The 20010-nt window shown below is 48.8% G+C and overlaps 1 protein-coding gene across 3 annotated transcripts in view; it reads left to right on the top strand.

Moving 5' to 3' along the window:
* Positions 1–1222: 1222 nt before the first annotated feature.
* Positions 1223–20010, top strand: part of PNKP (polynucleotide kinase 3'-phosphatase) — a 41583-nt gene continuing 22795 nt past the window's right edge. The window contains exons 1-5 of one of the 3 annotated variants that reach the window (XM_088455416.1): positions 1223–1311; positions 6947–7129; positions 10315–10361; positions 11596–12132; positions 15060–15139. In XM_088455416.1, the coding sequence (XP_088311542.1) occupies positions 7003–7129; positions 10315–10361; positions 11596–12132; positions 15060–15139 (791 nt within the window). In that variant the 5' untranslated portion in view covers positions 1223–1311; positions 6947–7002. Of the gene's footprint in view, positions 1312–1332; positions 1378–1404; positions 1548–6946; positions 7130–10314; positions 10362–11595; positions 12133–15059; positions 15140–20010 lie in introns of those variants that run through there. The other 2 variants (XM_088455418.1, XM_088455417.1) reach the window with 2 other exon arrangements.

Below are 20010 nucleotides of genomic sequence, written 5' to 3' on the forward strand. Positions count from 1 at the left end.
TCAGGTTTAAGATAGGCGTCGGTATTTCGACGCCTATCTTAACTCCCTTGTCAGGATATCAGCGTCAGCATTTAGCTGACTACATCCCGGTGCAATCAGTGTAGGTGGGACAATAATATAATGCAATCAGTGAGTGGGAGTACTTTATAATAATAGTAATTAGGGGGGATGGGGGTCTGGTACAATCAGTGAAGAGGGGACAGTAATAAAGTCAGTGAGTTAGGGTGTAATAATGGGAATTAGAAGGTTAGGGGATATGGTGCAATTAGTGAATGGGTTAAGTAATATAATAGAGTCTGTGAGTGAGGGCTAATCTAATGTAGGTGGGCTGGCTCTGATGAGTTTGTGAATCTTATTGTCTACCCTGGTCTATACCTATGATAAATGCAAATGTGAATAATTGCTGTTTTATCTCTACTATTTTGGAAAGAGCAGACTGCATAGGATAGCTATGGGCCAGGGCTCTTTATTTTTACATACATTGATTGCACTTTCTATGATATCAGGGTTTAAAAGTTGAAATAAATTATTTTGTATTATATTTGTACTGTGTTTTTAGGTTTAAAACTTTAAAAGGTTGTATATATGGAGGAAAAACGACAAATAAAATAGGGGGCATGAATCAGAAACAAAAATATAGTGCTATGGCTTGTTTAAGGGAGGGGGGCCCAAAACCGGTGTCTTGCCTAGGGCCCTATGAGGTCTAAATCCGCCTCTGGCTGGATACACTGGGGCCGGGCACTGACTGGGGCAGCTGGATACACTGGGGCCGGGCACTGACTGGGGCAGCTGGATACACTGGGGCCTGGCACTGGCAGGGGCAGCTGGATACACTGGGGCCGGGCACTGACTGGGGCAGCTGGATACACTGGGGCCTGGCACTGGCAGGGGCAGCTGGATACACTGGGGCCGGGCACTGACTGGGGCAGCTGGATACACTGGGGCCTGGCACTGGCAGGGGCAGCTGGATACACTGGGGCCGGGCACTGACTGGGGCAGCTGGATACACTGGGGCCGGGCACTGGCAGCTGGATACACTGGGGCCGGGCACTGACTGGGGCAGCTGGATACATTGGGGCCGGGCACTGACTGGGGCAGCTGGATACACCGAGGCTACTGGGGGCTCTAACTGAGGCAGCTGGGGTACCACAGACACAGAGTAAAGGCAAGCGTGGCCTCTGGCAGCCACAGATCGGGTGCAGCTTCCATTAATCCTGTGAGCCTGCCCCCTGCCCGGCGTCACAGCTCCGTAGGCGAAGGAGGAGATCCGGACGCTTCCGTGCAGCGGTTACAGGGTCCCAGCGCTCACAGGTCAGTGCGGGCCGGGAGCAGCGTCCACAGTTCACGCTGGGATTACACATCGCTGACTGCGGACGGGTGGGAGTTGTAGTTCTTCCTACACAGTTGCCGGGCTCGGCTTCTAAGCAGTGGCAGCTGCTGGAGGAGGGCTAACCCTGGCATGTGCTGCAGGAGGAGGGCTAGCCCTGGCATGTGCTGCAGGAGGAGGGCTAGCCCTGGCATGTGCTGCTGGAGGAGGGTTAGCCCTGGTATGTGCTGTTTGCATAAGGGTCAGGGCTGGCATAACTTCAACTTGCCAGGAAATTTACCCTCACACCTCCTGCTGCTGCTGCCTATGGAGGCTGTCCTGTGCTCATTATTAGTATATTGTAGTAGCTGAGTTCAGTGCCCAGCTGCTGGCTGTGTATCCTCCGCATACTAGTCACACAAGGACCCCTACCCCTAATCACTTTCACCTTTAGCGGCCCATTTAGCAATAATCACATTCTCAATGTGATCTGGGTGCGATATACGTGCCCAAAATAGCTTTAAAGTATGTAATAACACCCCCCGAATGTATGAAATAGAACATAAGGGACGGGGTGCCGGTAGGAGTCTGTCCCTGTGATGTGCTCGGAATGAAGTGACCGCATCGGTGGTCTCACCACTCCTTTATTGGGTCTCCTGCAAATTCGCTGTCTGCAGAACACGATTCTGCGGCAACCATTGCCGAGGAAACCCGGTAAATTGGGCAGAGAGTAGCCCCTAGGCTACAGGACCGGCGCTAGACTTCACTGCGCCCAGTGTCGGCGTCCTGTGCTGCACAGCCACGCCCCTTCCCTCCACCTGAGCGCATACCCAATAACGCCAGGGGGAGGATGGGGACGGGATTTTCCACTGCAGCCAGGTGATGGCAAGCTCAGGGAGGTAGCAGGGCTGCGCTCCAGGCGACGAGCCAAGACTGAGCGGCTAACGCCATCTTTAGAAGTCATTAGCTGCGGGGGCCCAAATTCCTGGTAAATCTGACCGCTTCAAAACCCTATGGGACTTATGGCTGACGTCGGAAATGGAATGACTACAGTAGATATCAGAGTTATTTGCTCCTTCATACATTGGGGTGATACTTAATTTCTACTTCAGGGTCCATAGGGTATCCACAGGATACCTTGGGGTATAGGTGATGACGTCAGGCATCGGGCACCATAGAGTTAAGTTTTCAGTCTTCCCAGGATGCACTAGGGTCCCCCTCCTATACCCCGCCCCCGAGCCAAGGCATCTCAGTTTAGTTTGGTGCCTGGCCGGAGTCGGATGCACCTGTCGGAGTGGGGGCTAAGAAGAGCCCCTGAAGTTTTCTTCAAGCAGCTGTGGCTGCACATCTGGAAGTACAGCATGGACAGTCAGTCCTGACGTCCATGCTGTCTTCCCTACACCCCCGCCGGTACCAGAACGCCGGTACTGATCCGGGGATGCTGGTAGACATCTGGGGTTACAGCTAGCGGTGACCCCAGATGTTTAGGACCTTGGCCGGAATCAAGGGGGACAAAGGTCCAGTCTTCGGGGCTGGGGAGCAGTTTCGGGTCCACACTTGTTCCAAGGCAGGTGGACTCCGGCAGAAGCAGAGCTTCCAATAAACATCTTGGAACTCCGAGCGGTGTTCAACGCTCTCCAGCAGGCACGTCGGGTTCTCCAAGGTCACCCAGTGCAGGTCCAGTCGGACAACGCTACCACCGTGGCCTACATAAACCGGCAAGGAGGGACCCGAAGTCGGGCGGCTCTCGTAGAGGTGTCTCGGATCCTGGTATGGGCGGAGCGCAATCTTCCGGCCATATCAGCTGTCTTCATCCCGGGAGTGCTAAACTGGGAGGCGGACTTTCTCAGTCGCCAGGACGTTCATCCGGGAGAATGGTCCCTGCACCCGGACGTTTTTCAACTGCTGGTGGACAGGTGTGGTCTTCCAGAGATCGACCTCATGGCGTCCCGGCACAACAACAAGTCTCTGGTGGATGCTCTGTCCGTCCGGTGGACGTTCCGGTTTGCTTATCTCTTTCCGCCGGTTTCCCTTCTTCCACGGGTAATCCGGAAATTCAAACAGGAAGGAGGGACGCTCCTGTTGATAGCTCCCGCATGGCCCAGACGGCACTGGTTCCCAGACCTTCAGGGTCTGTCCGTGGACAGTCCTCTGCGGTTGCCGCTACGTCCGGACCTTCTGTCACAGGGTCCTTGTCTTCACCCGGACCTGACTCGGCTGTCTTTGACGGCGTTGCTGTTGAGACGGCCATGTTAAGGTCCAGGGGTTTTTCCAGCTCTGTAGTGCGTACCATGCTCAGAGCTCGAAACCGTCTTCCGTGAGAATATACCATCGCGTGTGGCATACGTTCTTCCAGTGGTGTCGGCCGAGAGGTTATGCACCGTGGGAGTTTCATCTGTCTCGGGTTCTCGCCTTCCTACAAGTGGGACTAGACCATGGACTTCGCCTTGCTTCTTTGAAGGTGCAGGTTTCGGCCCTGTCTGTCTGGTTCCATCGTAGGATTGCTACAATCCCGGATGTGCGCACCTTTATGCAAGGTGTTCTACGCATTCAGCCACCCTTTGTTCCACCTGTGGCGCCTTGGGATTTGGATGTGGTCCTGAGGGCTCTCCAGGGACTGCCGTTTGAACCACTGGGCTCAGTGGATCTTAAATGGCTACAGCTAAGACTGTTTTCCTTCTGGCCATAGCTTCGGCCAGACGTGTTTCTGATTTAGGGGCTCTTTCTTGTAGACCCCCTTTCTTGATTTTTCATGGGAACAGGGCAGTGCTACGCACTCGTCCTGAATTTCTTCCCAAAGTTGTTTCCCAGTTTCATGCTAACGAGGAAATAGTTGTTCCGGCCTTTAACTCCTGGCCTTTCAGTGGGTGAGGCCACTTTGGATGTTGTGCGGGCCTTAAGGACTTATGTTGACCGCACTTCTTCGTTTAGGAAGTCGGACGCCTTGTTTGTCCTCTATGGCTTCTGTAAAAAGGGTTGGCCTGCTTCAAAGCAAACTTTGGCAGCCTGGATCCGTATGGCTATTTCTGAAGCTTATCTTCATGAAGGTCTGCCGGTTCCTCCTTCTGTGAAGGCTCATTCCACTAGGTCTGTGGGTCCTTCGTGGGCAGCTCGACGTGGTGCCTCTGCAGTCCAGATCTGCAAGGCTGCTACGTGGTCCTCTGTCCATACTTTCGTGAGGTATTACAGGTTTGACACCTTCGCCTCTCAGGATGCTTCCTTCGGGCGGCGGATTCTCCTTTCAGCACAGGAGCGTCCCCACCCTTAAAGGATACTGCTTTGGGACATCCCCAAGGTATCCTGTGGATACCCTATGGACCCTGAAGTAGAAAATATGAGATATGGTTAGAACTTACCTTTGTTATCTCTATTTCTACGAAGTCCATAGGGTTCCACAGGACTCCCGCCCTGTCGCACCTGTGCTGCAAATGGGCTTTACTCTGGTCACCGGTTTTTCCGTCTCCCTCTGGTGAGAATGTGATTCTTGTGTGTCTTTTTTCTCTCTCTTCCTTCTCCTCCTCCGGCCTATGGCTTGGTAACTACCTGAGATGCCTTGGCTCGGGGGCGGGGTATAGGAGGGGGACCCTAGTGCATCCTGGGAGGACTGAAAACTTAACTGTATGGTGCCCGATGCCTGATGTCATCACCTATACCCCAAGGTATCCTGTGGAACCCTATGGACTTCGTAGAAATAGAGATAACAAAGGTAAGTTCTTACCATATCTCATATTATTTGCGGGTAACCTGAAAACAGCCTGCTATAAATAATTCCCTGGTACAGAGACAGGGTTTCAAAACTGTCTCTCAGGTCAGGTTGCCGCCTTTTTCTAATGCCAAAGCCAGAAAGCTGCAAATATGGTTTAAAATAGTTGTGCACATTCTCAATGAGCTGCGCATAGGTGACCACATTTGGGTATGAGTGCTATCGCGTCGCGTTCAATACAAGCAAGTTCACAGCTAAGAGGGAACACAAATCGCTCTCATTCAGTCATTAATAGGGCCAACATATTCTGTAGTGCTTTACCATCAAGATGGCGGTTTCTATTTGTACATCTATGTAGTAAACTGTATATTACTAGTATAAACCAAATTAATGGTCACGCTAATAAGAACAGTGTAGATCACTACGTGTCGCAATATAGCACGCACTCAGTATGCTAATCCATAGCGATCGCAATGCCATTGCAGCACTACATAAGAACGCCCACTTCACCTACAAGCACATCCGTAATGGTTAGCAAGACTGCAAAAACATTGGTACAATCGAGTACCCATACGCACAGTTAAGGTAGGTTAGACCTCACTCAGGAATTGCTTACTTCAGCGCACGCTATGAGGACTCAGGCTGTGTATGGTATTACAGTGGCTAATTAATGCAAGCCCCTGCATTCCCGGTGAAACACACTGGCACGCCTGCGTTCGTCCGACCACCCCCCGTCACCACCCACAAACGACACTTCCTGTCAATCACTCTGTGGTGGGTCTGTGTCTTCACTGTGATCGCAGTCCCGATCGCAGTGACTGGTTCGCACACATTCACTGCGATGCATTCGCAATACGCAACAATCAGCCGATTGCGAGAGTATAAGCAACTGCGATCCAAGCTGAGTCCGGCTTAGTGGCAGCTGACCAATATCCCCTCACAGTTATGCCCTGAAATACATTTATATATGTTTAAATGCTAGCATGATTTTATTTAGTTTTGTTTCGGTAAAAACAATTGGATTAGTAAATGCGAACTCCATTTAGCATTCATTAAAGGTGTTATGACATCTCTTCTTTATTTAGCAAACAGTAGTAAGTTTAGCGTTCCGATTTCCTCTTTCGCTGTCTATAGATGGCGTAAGTAGTACGGTCCTTATTACCACTAATGGGAACCCAGTGAAGCCTCCCTGGCTTTACTGAGTCACCGCAGGGTTAAGGCACAATGCACAGATGGCTGTCCCAAATGCGCATTAGTCAGCAACCCGTCACCGGCGGCCGTAGACTGCCAGCAGCACAGCAGGGGACACAGCAGAGGAGATTGACAGCGCTGGACCTCTCCGGACGAGTAAAGCCGCATGCGCATATAACGATATGCTCCATGAGCGATACCGTTCAATGTTATCCCCGAACTGCCGGGCTCAGTGTCGTTGACGACATTGAGCATACACCCTGAACGATTTCGTTCACTGACGTCACCCTCCCTCATCCCTGAACATGCACAACCTGACGATATCGTCAGGTTGCCCTGTATGTTTAGGTGATGAAAGTCATTGTCACCGATTCGCGGGAGCGCGCATCGTTAACGATATTGTGCATACACACTGGACGATATTGAACGCTATGAATTATAACGATACAGTTATCACCCATATCGTTCAATTTATCATTAGTGTGTATGAGCTTTAAATTATGTTAAATACCAGCGACACATTCGTCAGTAAGTAATAATATGCCGCCAGTATTTGGTATTGTTCTTAAATGAAGCACTGACTGCGCTGTTTAATTTTTCCCAGCATTTTATACAGTCCCGATATCCTTTTACTTTTTGTATCAAAACAATATAAATAGTTCTTGATTGCAGGCAGCATTGTTTTACATCACCCTGTCTTCTATGGTTACCATGATTCTGAGTCTGTTGGGTGTCCTTTGTTTCAGGATCTAGGAGGCCGCCCCACAAATAAGGGGTCTCTCCAGATCAGGACTGCCCTGAGATGAAGTGTTACATGAGAAGTGCTGATGGAAAGCATAGTCCTATTGAGCTTCTGGATGGTGCTGTGGTCATACTGGGAAGAGGACCCAAGACCTGTATAACGAACAGAAAATGCTCCAAAGAGCAAGGTAAGTAACCAGCGCCCCCAATCTGTTACATCACATTCACAAAATGGGGGATGGTGGTGGAGACGCGTTTACAGGTTCTTATACATTTTGTTTATTAAGATTAAGAAATGAGGTATATTTGATTTTTATTAAATTGAAGTATGCCTATGTATTAGTGTGCATGCCTGCCGCCAGACCCAGAGCAAGGGCACTTCTGCGCGCGCCGAAGAGGGGGCTAGGCCAATGAATTGGGGGCATGTCTTTATGACACGTCCCCTTTTCGTCACTCTTGGGGATGTGCCCGGCACTTATGGACATGCCAAGAACCCCCAAGCACCTCGTCACTGTGAATGGATGCCATTGCTCTTCCGTTTTCCCCACCTGCGGGACACTGCGGTCCGCGGGTGGAGGACAGAACCCGCAGGCTGTTTCAGCGGGGCGCCACTCTGGAGGGCAGGGTGCTTTCTGCCCTTCAGAAATAGAGCAGGGCGCGGCGCCCCGCTGAAACAGCCTAGTGTGAACTCTATATTAGCCCTCATACATATGGAACATCTGGAAAAATATTAACACACTTTTTGTGGGACCAGCTGATAATGCTTATGGCAGGAAAAGTCTAATGGGGAAATTCAAATAGCCGCTGGTCTTACCGCAGGCTTTTAGCTCCCAGGTTAAGTGCCTGGAGCTATTCATTTATATCCCGTGGTAGGCCCCAAGGGTTCACTTAACGCAGATTTCTGTTTGCACCTCAGGAGTGTGCAAATAGAAACACGTGTTAAGTGGCCCCACTGGTGCACAGTAATTGCATAGGTCAGGGCACTGTACTCGGAATCTACGCCTTACTGTGCGTTAGCTGCAGAGCGGTAAATAATTAAATAGCTCCGGAAGCTTAAATCCCGTGGTAAGGCCTGCGGTTAATTGAATTCCCCCCTAATTGGTAAATTTGCCAAGTGGTGGCTTTTGCAAGTTTCTCAGCTGGTTTGACCTCAAATTTTAAAACTCCACCAATAAAAAGTGCAAAACATGCTGGACTTTGCCTCAATAGTAGTGTCGCTTTAAATGTTGAGGTCAAACCCGCCGAGAAGCAAGCCGCCGCTATGTCACTTTTGTGTGTTTGGCTGACGCTGAAAGTACTCTTATGCGTCCCGAGTCTCACAATGCATGTGTCCCGATGGTTACCACCTAAATTTTACTCCTAAAATTTCCAATTCGTGGAAACACGTGTGGCTAAACGCTGCAAAGTATTATCTCTTTTCCTATGATAGCGTTCCTTCTAGACCGTAGGCAGGGAGATGGCGGTGCCGGCAGGGAGCTTCTGTGCGTGCCGAAAATAGGGCGTAGCTGGCCAGGTAGAGGGGGCGTGTCCTTGTGTCACGCCTCCAATCTGTCACACTTGGGGGCGTGCCGCTGGGCTTTCCCCAATAGATGCCATGCGCATGCAATCGAGCAGGGTTATTCCCAGGACTTGCAACCTAAGTCAGTGGCCTAGCTTCTGTCTGAATGACGCGACCCAGGTTTTTAGACCCAGGTTACAGCTGTGTTGGAAAACCTGGATAGGAGCTTAGTGTTTGCCGGGGCGTATGTCTGAAAGGAGTATAATTTTACATATACCCTATTTAATTTTCACACTTCAAGTGCATTAAGCTGAATAGTCTTTTGACATGAATTGTGGTTCTCCAGTGAATTTTATTTGACAAACCTTAACTACTTGAATGTGTTCTTGTTAGATAAAACTCCGTATGCTTCTGTCAGGGCTAAAACGCAAACATCCCGGGGTCGAGCAGAGTGACTGCTGCGCCAGGTGTATGCATGGATTTGCGATGCACAATCACAGCATGCGAACGCACACAATAGCGCTTATGCAGAGCAGCATGTATTTTGCTCGCATGTAACCCTATGACCGTAGAGTCAGAATGGTGTTGGGCCGGGAAGAGGTGAAGCTGAGTGATCGCATTCAGTGTTCACATAACTGTGGTTTAGGCAGACCAGCAATTATGCTCCTATGCGCCTGTTATGAGGCCTATCTTCCTCCCATGCTATAGTGCAGCTGTGTAGGCACACTGATGATGTATTATGCAGCAGAGGAGACAGTGTTTGTAGATGTTGTGGAATAGAGCGCACACATTGTATGGCCACATTTTTAGCCAAAAATAGGGATTTTGCATTTTTCTTCGGCTGGTCTGGGATGGAGAAAACTTATGTCCAGTTTTTTTTCGCCAATTGCGTTTTCTCCTGTTTTTTGGCTAAAATATCGCCGTTTTTTGGTGAAAAAAAAGTCGGTTTTCACCACAAATTGAATACAGCCCTAAAACTGCATTTTAAATCCGGATTGTAGTAAACAGGGCCCTTAGTAGTGTTCATTCTTGAGGGGCAAGGGATGCAGGGCGCCTCGCCAACAAACGGGCACGGTCGCACCCGCTGAAGGCGTGGTCACTTGAAAAGGGGCTTGTCCTTGAGACTTGCCCCCTTTACATCACTGTGAGATGCTGGGCTGCCCATAAGGCTGGAGATAAAGTAGACAGAGATAAGGTACCAGCCAATCAGCTCCTAACTGTGATTTTTCAAACACAGCCTGTGACATGGCAGTTAGGAGCTGATTGGCTGGCAGTTTATCTCTGTTCACTTTATCACATCCAAGGCTTATTAAATAGACCCCATTAACTCTCTCCTAGTTATCTCTCTCCTAGGCTTAGTACATCTACCCCTCTGTCCTAAGGTCACACATGAGCAGTGAAACTGCCAGGACAGATCTCGTCAGTGTAAACCATCACTGTTACCTAATAGCGCCTAAGCTACAGGTTTGGGCTTTGCCGGGACTCCGGCTTATGGTGCAGCTGTCCCGACCGGTGAACATTGATAAATGGCCCTGACAAGGAACGATAGGTTTTGGAGCATTTATGGGACATTCCGCGGTAACTCACGTTGTTAGGACCCCAAGTCTTTTTTTAAGTGAGACTGGTCACAGCTGTACAGTGGATATCGCACCATGGCTTTAAATAGTAACTATTATGTGATCTCTTGCTGCTTGAATTGCACATATTTCATTGACCTTTCTTATAATGTTCACTTTTAAAGTTAGTGAATATAAAACATTAGGGATTCTCCCAGTGTGATTTTACTGTAACCTGAATCATTTATATTGTTAGTAAGATACTTGTTATCTGGAGTTACATACTTAAAATAAAATGGAGTCTCCTTTTATTCAACAGTGGAAATTGTGACCGACTTTGCGAGGAGAACGCTTCGCATCACACAGGTACGGGAAATGTTATGTCTGTAATACGCAGTAATGGAGAATATCAGATCCGTGTCTTCTATATTTCAGTAGTGCTGATTTCATATTAGTAATTAGAACCTCAGAAAGACTAGTGCGGGAGTTGCCATACAGGCTATGGTAATAGGGAGCATTCTGAGGGAGAGCGTAAAGCAGTATTTCTACTTCAGTGTCCATAGGGGGTCCACAGGGTTGACCTTGGGGTATAGCTGGATCTGGATCCACGGGCACCACACAGTTAAAGCTTTAGCTGCTCCCAGGATGCCCCCAAGCACCTCAGTTTTAGTTGGTGCCCAGCTGGAGTAGGGTCACCCTTAGCACAGGGGGGCTGCTTAGAAGCCCCTAGGCTTATTTTGAGAGTTTTTAAAATTGTATTTATTTTTTTAACTGACTCTTCAGAGCGGCAGCGTCAGACTGTCCATTGGACGTCCAAGCTGCCGCTCCTACACCCCGCCGGCGCTACAACGCCAGCACAGATCTGGGGATCGCAGCGGGACCCCATAGTCTGTACTAGCCGGACTCTGGAGGAATCCCTAGGCTGCTGCCGGATCGCCGGGGAACAGGTAAGGCGCGGGTCACCAATACCCAAAGCCAGATATTCCAGTTAGTTGAGAAAACTGATTTGGTTTTTACATCGGAGGCTGTTGTTAGACTCATAATACGCTTTTAATGAATAACTATCTTTCACCTCTCACCTCATCTGTGACTCTCTAACTATAAGAAGAAATCTTGAACATATCAGACAAGCCCAAGCTTTGTTCTGGTTTTGCTTCTTTCCCCCCTCTCCCCTTCCTTATGTGTTTACCTCGTGTCACCCATTCTTTCTCCTGCTTTGTTATAACCTTTACTTATATTTGTTTATTTGTAGCTGAGAAATATCAATAAAAAGAGATAAAAAACAAAAAATGAATGACTGTGTTGGCTGGAGTTCTATAAAACTTCCTGAATATAGCTGATTACGTTCTTACTGTCTATATATAACTCTTTTATTGATTTATAAAAAGTTAATTATTGTTAAATTTACTTCTGAAGTAAATGTTGTTTGTAATGTGAAGTCTGTTGCTTTATGGTATTATTTCCCAGTGTAAATTGGAGCATGATAGGTTTGGGCTTAGCAGATAGGCATATTGGCTATACTGTAATGGGATTGTACGAGTGTGTACATTGCGGCGTTCTTACCATGTTCTCACAGATGGACTAATGTCTTTGCTCTTAGCTGGGTGTAAACCCCACCTCCGTCGGAGAGGTCACGTTGAAGCAGGGGGAGAGCGTCCTAATGACAGAAGATCACACTCTCTATATGGTGAACTCGCTGCACCCTTACACGGTGGAGTTCAGTACAGAGAGCCACAAAAACAGCGCTCCGTCTGGGAAGCCCGCGGACACGTTACAAGGGAACAAAAAGCGCTCTCTTGCTGCAGGAACAAAGAAAAACATTCCGGATTTTTTCGGAGCAAGCCAGAAGAGAAGCCAACGGGACGAAGAACGCAAAGCTGAGCCCAGCAGTAAGAAGTCAAAGTGCCAGGATTCGGGCTTGAAGGCTGCAGGAAACGGCGACGATTCAGAGGAGGAGGAAACTTCTCGCAAACTCAAAGAGTTGCAGGAGACAGCGGCCAAGGCTCACCTCTCCAGCACCAAGACGGCCCACGTGTCCCCGGATGCTCAGAGGGGAGGAACCTGCAGCAAAGATTCCTGGGAAGAACACGGCAAGCTTCTGATCTTTCAGAAGAAAGACGTTCAGTCTTCTTCCAAGGTACAAAAATATCCCCCATACGTGTACAAACCAAAGCACATTGCTGCCTTTGGGCCTGATTCAGACCCACTCGCGAGCGGCTGTCCCCTCGCAAGTGGGTCGATGGTGTGCACTGAGCATGCGCACGACGGAGGGAGCTCTGTCGTGCGCATGCGCGAGATGCGACGAGCGAAGGACTTTCCTTCGCTTGTTGTGTCTGATCAAAGGGGGCGTGCTGTCGATGTTGATTGACAGCACGCCCCCTTTGGTGGGCGTGCCGGGGGCGTGCCTCCCAGACGGGGGCGTTCCCAAGGGAACGCCTACCGTCAGAAGCCGGCCCACTGACATCACTAGTGGTGTCAGTGGGAGTGATTTTGGCTCTGATAGAGCCAAAATCACTCCGGGCCTTGCGGTTGAGAAACTCAACCGCAGGCTCCGGCTCGCAGTGGCGATGGTCGCGATGGTCAAGACCATCGCGACCATCAACCTGCACGCTCGTATAGGCTGTGGGTGGTGACCCACAACTATACGAGTGTCCAGGAGGACGCTCCATTTTTATGGAGGACGGCCCTCATTCAGAGCGAGCGCTCTGCTCAGAGCGTCCGGCTGTTAATGAGGGCCTTTATCCGCAGTACTGCAAGTGTATGTAGCGATAACATTGGCCTCATCCAAATGCAAAGATACAGAGCTGCCATGTTAGCACAGCCAGTTAGCACGTTGCAGGCAGCAGTGGCTCCAGAAGATGTGCATCCAAACAGTTGTGTTTGCTAGGTATCTCCCCGTCAGGCTTGCCACACACACAAGGCCCAGATCCCTATGTTTAGTGTCATTAGATTTGGGACAATGGGGAGGTGAGGACCACCAGACTCAGAGTTGATGGGTTCAATCTAAATTCCTGATTGCATGGAAGGAATCCCAACCCCTCCTTGTGATTCAAACTTTGAATGATACTATGTACAATTTCATTGCTTACAAAACTGGCAGAGAAACTAGACCATAGAGATGCATGTTGTCAAAAGTTAGACTGTAGAGGTCAACTACTTAAATGTCACTTGTTTAATGACAAAACACTGCTCTGTGGCCAGTCTGCATTGATGAAGCACTGATTGTCTGTGTTGAAGGGATAATGGCCCTCATTCAGAGCCGTTCGCTATTTGCGTTCGTTCGTTCAAAAACAAGGGGTGGCTATTCAAATGATCCATTCGCACATTGCAGTCTGTTCACACCTCTAAGTCTGAACGAGCGAGCAAAACATACGCTCTTTTATTTCTTAAAAACGCCCCCTGGCCGCTCGCACCATACGTAATGTCCGCTATTTATTAGATTAATCGAGTACATCGAACAGGATATGAACTGCTCGCTATTCTTGTGGTTGGTTTTTTCAACCGCTATTTTGCGAGCAGTTCTGAGTTAAAAAAAAACAAATGACGTGGTCATTGACGCTGCTATATTAATTATGCACACCCATAAAACGCCCGTTTTGACCTTTAAGCACGCCTGCGTTCGGTTCTCCACTCCCCGTTTTCGAGCACCTTCCCCTGTTACCACCCACATACGCCTCATTCTGTCACTCAAAATAGCAGGCACTCGCTATATTGCGTACAAACGATTTTCGGCCGCACTGACTGGTTCGCGCATGCGTACTAAAAACCGTACGCATGCGCAGATGTGCGAACATCGCTCGGAACGAGCGTACTGCCGCTAGCGAGTGGCTCTGAATGAGGGCCAATATTAGTAGCAAAGGTTTTCTATTATCAGCAAACACAGTTGTGTTAATCATCAATGTACAGTACATGTTGAATTGCTCATTCATGCTGGAGACACATAGGCCATCCCCTTTACACACATGGGCGAAGGGACAAATCTGAAAGGGGGGTGGAATTTAACCCCCTATTGTTCCTCACCGCACCGAATTATACTTGTATTTGCAAATGTATGCAACTAATATCTCTGGATTTCTATTACCATATAGTCTTCATATATTGTTGCAAGTATAATTCAGTGTACTGAGGAACCCCCTCCCCCCCCCCTTTTTCTACTTGGTATGACCTTTCCCTTTCATGCACCTGAAAAGTACTGCCAGATTGATTGAGCAGCTGCCATTTTTTGTTAAGACCAAATGGAGAACCCAAAGCTGGGTACACACTATGGACCTGATTCAGACCTGCTCGCTAGATGCGATCGCTCGCACCCATCTTATGCAAATTCAGCTAAGTGACGGCATGCAGGCGCTTGCTCGGAAAGGCATAAGCTCGCCCACTATGTTTTGGCGAGCGATCACTTTGTCTCTATAGACGTACTTTAACTTATGAGGAGACGCTCAGTAGTGTACGTCATCTCCAGGAAGTGTATTAAAACATTGGTACATCGAGGACAATCGGAAGCGTTCGCAGCGCTTGTGGTTGCCTTACCCTACCGCAAGCACTGCGAGAACTTCAGTGTAAAAAACATTCATGTGATGTGTACTATGATGCTGGCTGTTAATTATGCACGCCTCTGAAACGGCGTTGATTCACTCAGGCACGCCTGCATTCGCACCTCCACTCCCCCGTTATTAGAGTCCTGCCCCTGCGCACAACGAAGCACATGCATGGCAAACGAGCGGGCGGCCGCTTTGCGAGCGGCTCTGAATGAGCTCCTATATACGGGACGGGCGATCCAATTTTGCTAAATCCCATAACACACACAATATAGGGCCTGATTTAGAGATGTACGCTAACCCAATGGTTTATGGGTCTGCACATGCTCAGGACCTGTTTTGCGCATGTGCCTGATTGACACGCTGCAGCGTTTGGGGGGGAGGCGTGGATGGCCACTGTTCAAGGAAACTGGGGCGTGTCGCCCACGTTTTCCGGGAGAGACGAGGCCAGGATCTGCGTCAGTGGATGCAGATTTCCTGCCCTCACAGCTGTAGTGAGGAGTATGTTATCGCTCTGTTTATCTTACAGATTGCAGGATTTGACATTGATGGAACAATTATCACCACAAAGTCAGGAAAGGTCTTCCCAACCAGCGCAGATGACTGGAGGTGAGAAATATGTTTATTCGGCATGTTTGCTAACTAATTCATAATTTGGGATTAATAATCTTCTGAAAATGACCAAGCTGGGGTACAGGCACCACTAGTAAGCCGTGTAACAGAGATTGTGTCTGGCTGGCACCTCCTGGATGGGGTGATTGGACTTTGGCTACAGCAGGGTTTCCCAAACTCCGCCATTATAGTCCATGTTTTAAGGATATCCATGTTTCAGTTTAGATGGTTAAATCAAATTGACTGAGGTACTAATTAAGGCCCTGATTCAGAGCCGGACGCTCTGACCGGAGCGCTCGCTCTGAATCAGGGCCCACCTCCATTAAAATGGAGCATCCTCCTGGACGCTCGTATAGCTGTGGGTCACCACCCACAGCATATACGAACGTCCAACAAGATGGTCGCGATGGTCTTGACCATCGCGACCATCGGACTTGCGAGAGAAACCCTGTGGTCGGGTTTCTCAACCGCAAGGCCAGGAGTGATTTTGGCTCTATTGATGTCAGTGGGGCCGGCTTCAGACGGTAGGCGTTCCCATAGGAACGCCTCCGTCTGGCAGGCACGCCCCCGGAACGCCCACCAAAGGGGGCGTGCTGTCAATTAACATCGACAGCACGCCCCCTTTGGTGCGAGACCCGGAGCGACGGAAAGTCCTTCGCTCGCCGGGTCTCGCGCATGCGCACGACGGAGCTCCCTCCATCGTGCGCATGCGCAGTGGGGAACATCGACCCACTTGCGAGCGGACTGCCGCTCGCGAGTGGGTCTGAATGACCCCCTAAGTCACCTGTGCTCAAGCATGGATATCCTTAAAACCTGGACTGTAATGACGGAGGTTGGGAAACTCTGAGCTTCAGCCTCGAGGATGTATTCCCATAGTGCTCCAGAGGGGTTTGTAGGACAGACAAACCCCGACGCTGCCTTTGACACAACCAATGTATAGGGGTAATAAATCCAAATATAATATGGAATGTTCTTATTACTCCTATAAAGGGAGCTGATTGCCAGCATAATATGTTCTCTGGTCTTGGGATCATTTTGTTACTGGCAATCGGCTCACAGTTATAGGAGTGAGTAACCTTTAGATCAGGTTTATTGCCCCTGTACACTGGCTCTGTCAGAGACAGCACAGATGTTTCTATGTCTTATAACTAGGAAGTACTAGTTCTTATTTTAATCCTGATGATCTTTTTGATGTTATCTTTTTTTTTGGTTCCTATTTCCTCACATTTAATATAACTAATCAAAATTATTCAGAATCCTGCTAATCGCTGGTTACTTTTTGATACTAATGACTTATCACATACTCATTTCATGGCCTGAATGAATATTCATGAGCCTGCAACTTATAAGGAAGCAGAACCTCATGAATATTAGTCAGGCATTGCCTTATTGGTGGCACAACTACCTAGTCATTTCAAGCTATATACTAAATCTACCCACACAGTATTCACTCTGTGTATGTGAAATGTCATCTTTAAGGCTCTATTATGATTTCCAAAGAACATTTAAATCACCTGTGTAACAGTTGAGCTATTAAAGTTCTCCTAAAGTTGCACAGTTAGAGCTGTGTTAAGGGGAGAGGAGGCTGTAATATAATAATTTGCTATGTGTAATACACCTGATAATATGATCCTATGTTACAGAGGAGGCCAAACTGTACATCTGGGTACCAAAACCTCTATGGGTTTTTGTGTCCCACAAGTCACTGACCTAACTGATAAATGAATCTATTAGTAGGCTAATACTGATGAATATTGGTAGTGTACAAATTGCCTATAGCCACTGTATGTGGGTGACGAGTATATAGTCCATATAGGAACTTTATATATGCCAAAGAAGCACTTTATATAATTGTGAAAGAAATGTTACTTTTGGTAAAGCGTATTCTTCCTTTATTGGGCTTCCATTTTATTAGTTGTAACTGTTACTGTAGAAATGCCTAGTTGCTAAGGGCACACCTAACTTGGGTAGCACTGTGTCGCAAAGTCTCAGGATTTGGATTGGTGCTCCATAGAGCCGAGATGCATAATCTATCACTCCCGTGGTTTTTCGCCAGGCACCCCCACATGGAGGTTTAGACTTGCTGCGCCCGATATGCAGGTCGCAGATCTCTGTCTGGGTTACCAGAGTGATGGGTTGGTAATCGGTAATAAAAAGTCAGCAGGTTCTAGTTATGGATGTGCATGTGACGGATGAGACCTGTTCTCAGGAGCAGACCGGGAATTATTAGAGCTAATCACATTTCAGGACCAGGAATGGATGCGTTGCCTAGGGAGCAGACGGGGAATTGTCAGGACTAGCCACGGATCAGGACCAGGAGTCATGCATGTGGTGCCTAGGGAGCAGACAGTTAATTGTTAGGACTAGCCACGGGTCAGGACCAGGAATCATGCATGTGGTGCCTAGGGAGCAGACAGGGAATTGTTAGGGCTAGCCACGGGTCAGGACCAGGAATCATGCATGTGGTGCCTAGGGAGCAGACGGGGAATTGTTAGGACTAGCCACGGATCAGGACCAGGAATCATGCATGTGGTGCCTAGGGAGCAGACGGGGAATTGTTAGGACTAGCCATGGGTCAGGACCAGGAATCATGGATGCGTTGCCTAGGGAGCAGACGGGGAATTGTTAGGACTAGCCACGGATCAGGACCAGGAGTCATGCATGTGGTGCCTAGGGAGCAGACAGGGAATTGTTAGGACTAGCCACGGGTCAGGACCAGGAATCATGGATGGCGTGCCAAGGGAGCAGACGGGGAATTGTCAGGACTAGCCACGGGTCAGGACCAGGAATGGGTGTGGTGCCTAGGGAGCAGACAGGGAATTGTTAGGACTAGCCACGGGTCAGGACCAGGAAAGCTGGAAATCAGGATGTGAAGCCGAATAGGAAGTCTCAAGCATTAATATAATTATTAGCATGTCTTAATATGCAGACTAATAAATACACAAAGAATTAAAAAACATATTAATGTTAGGGGTGTGCACCGGACACTTTTCGTGTTTTGTGTTTTGGTTTTGGATCTGGATCTTTCTTCGTGTTTTGGATCTGGATTGGTTTTGCCAAAACCACCCTTCCGTGTTTTGGGTTCTGGGTTTTGTGTTTTGGATCTGGATTTTTTCTTAAAAAATAAAAAAAACCCGCTAAAATCACATAAATGGGCCTTTTTTTGTTCCTACGCTATTAATAACCCCAATAACATTAATTTCCACTCATTTCCACTCTATTCTGAACACCTCACACCTCACAATATTGTTTTTAGGCCAAAAGGTTGTACCGAGGAAGCTGGATGACTATGCTAAGCGACACAAGGGGGCGGCACAAACACGTGGCCCATCTAGGAGTGGCACTGCAGTGGCAGACAGGAAGCCAATCAGCGTTATGGTGCCCATTTGCATGTAGCACGAACCCGGGAGATCCGTGCTACATGCATCTGTGTGATTGGCACAGAGCAATGACAGGTCCGTGAGACCCGTCTGTGCTGCTGTGGTAAAAAAAAAAAAAAAAAACCTGTGTAAAAAAAGAAAAAAATGGCGTGCACCCCCCCCAAAAAAGAGCAACCAGCCCCGGGCATTAGTAACCCAGTGCTGGGTGTGCTTAAATACAGGGGACAAACGACGTAGGGGTCCCCTGTACTTAAGCACAACCAGCACCGGGCTAGTCAGAACCAGCGCTGGTTGCCAAAATACGGGGGACAAACGACGTAGGGGTCCCCTGTATTCTGCGCAACCAGCTCTGGGCTCTGATCCGGTCCTGGTTCTGGAAATATAGGGGACAAAAAATGAGTAGGGTTCCCCTGTATGTTCCAGAACCAGCACTGGACTTTTTCTAGCGGGGGGCTGATGCCACAGCCAGGGGAGCCCTTTCACCGGGCCCCCCAGCCGCAGCATCAACCCTGACCGCTAGTCAGCCCAGGCCGGGGATCCCTGGAGAGCTGGGGACCCCCCCAATAAAGGGGTCACCCTCTCCAGGGCACCCCAGGCCCAGGCTGATAGCCCGGGGCTATCCCCGCCACCCCTGGTGGCGGTGGGTGGCGGGTTGATTGTGTGGTGTGGTGTAAATAAAGAATATCAAACATTGTCTTTACAAGTAGAACTGCAAGTCCCAGCTAGCCTGCCCCGCATGCTGGTACTTGGAGAACCACAAGTACCAGCATGCAGGGCATTAAGGGCCCACTAGTACCTGTAGTTCACCTGTAAAAAAAATGTTTAAAAAAACACAGGACACACACACCGTGACAGTATAAGTTTATTAAACATACATACACACACACACATGTACACATACTCACCTATGTAACCTGTAGCATCGGTCCACTTGTCCGGTAAAGTATCCCTAGGGGACCTGTGAAAAAAAACATACTCACCATCTCCTATGCGAGGTTCTGTCCTCTTCGTTCCAAAGTAGGCATCCCCGGACTTGGCAAAAAAAAAAAAACGAAAACGCGATCCACGAACTTAGTACCGTTCTATAGAACGGTACTTCCCGAATGAGAGCTTAGCGGCGGGGTATCACCATGGAAACCCCGCTGCTAAGCGTTCATTGGCTGAGAGAGGTCATCTCCCGTCTCTCAGCCAATGAACGGCTCCCTCCATTGTAGTCAATGGTGGGAACCGCAGGGTAAACTTTAATAACCTTGCGGCTCCCAGCATTGACTACAATGGAGGGAGCCGTTCATTGGCTGAGAGAGACGGGAGATGGCCTCTCTCAGCCAATGAACGCTTAGCAGCGGGGTTTCCATGGTGATACCCCGCCGCTAAGCTCTCATTCGGGAAGTACCGTTCTATAGAACGGTACTAAGTTCGTGGATCGCGTTTTCGTTTTTTTTTTTTTGCCAAGTCCGGGGATGCCTACTTTGGAACGAAGAGGACAGA

Source organism: Taudactylus pleione, unplaced genomic scaffold, assembly GCF_031769625.1.
Source record: "Taudactylus pleione unplaced genomic scaffold, aTauple2 ptg000655l, whole genome shotgun sequence".
Classification (NCBI taxonomy): Eukaryota; Metazoa; Chordata; class Amphibia; order Anura; family Myobatrachidae; genus Taudactylus; species Taudactylus pleione.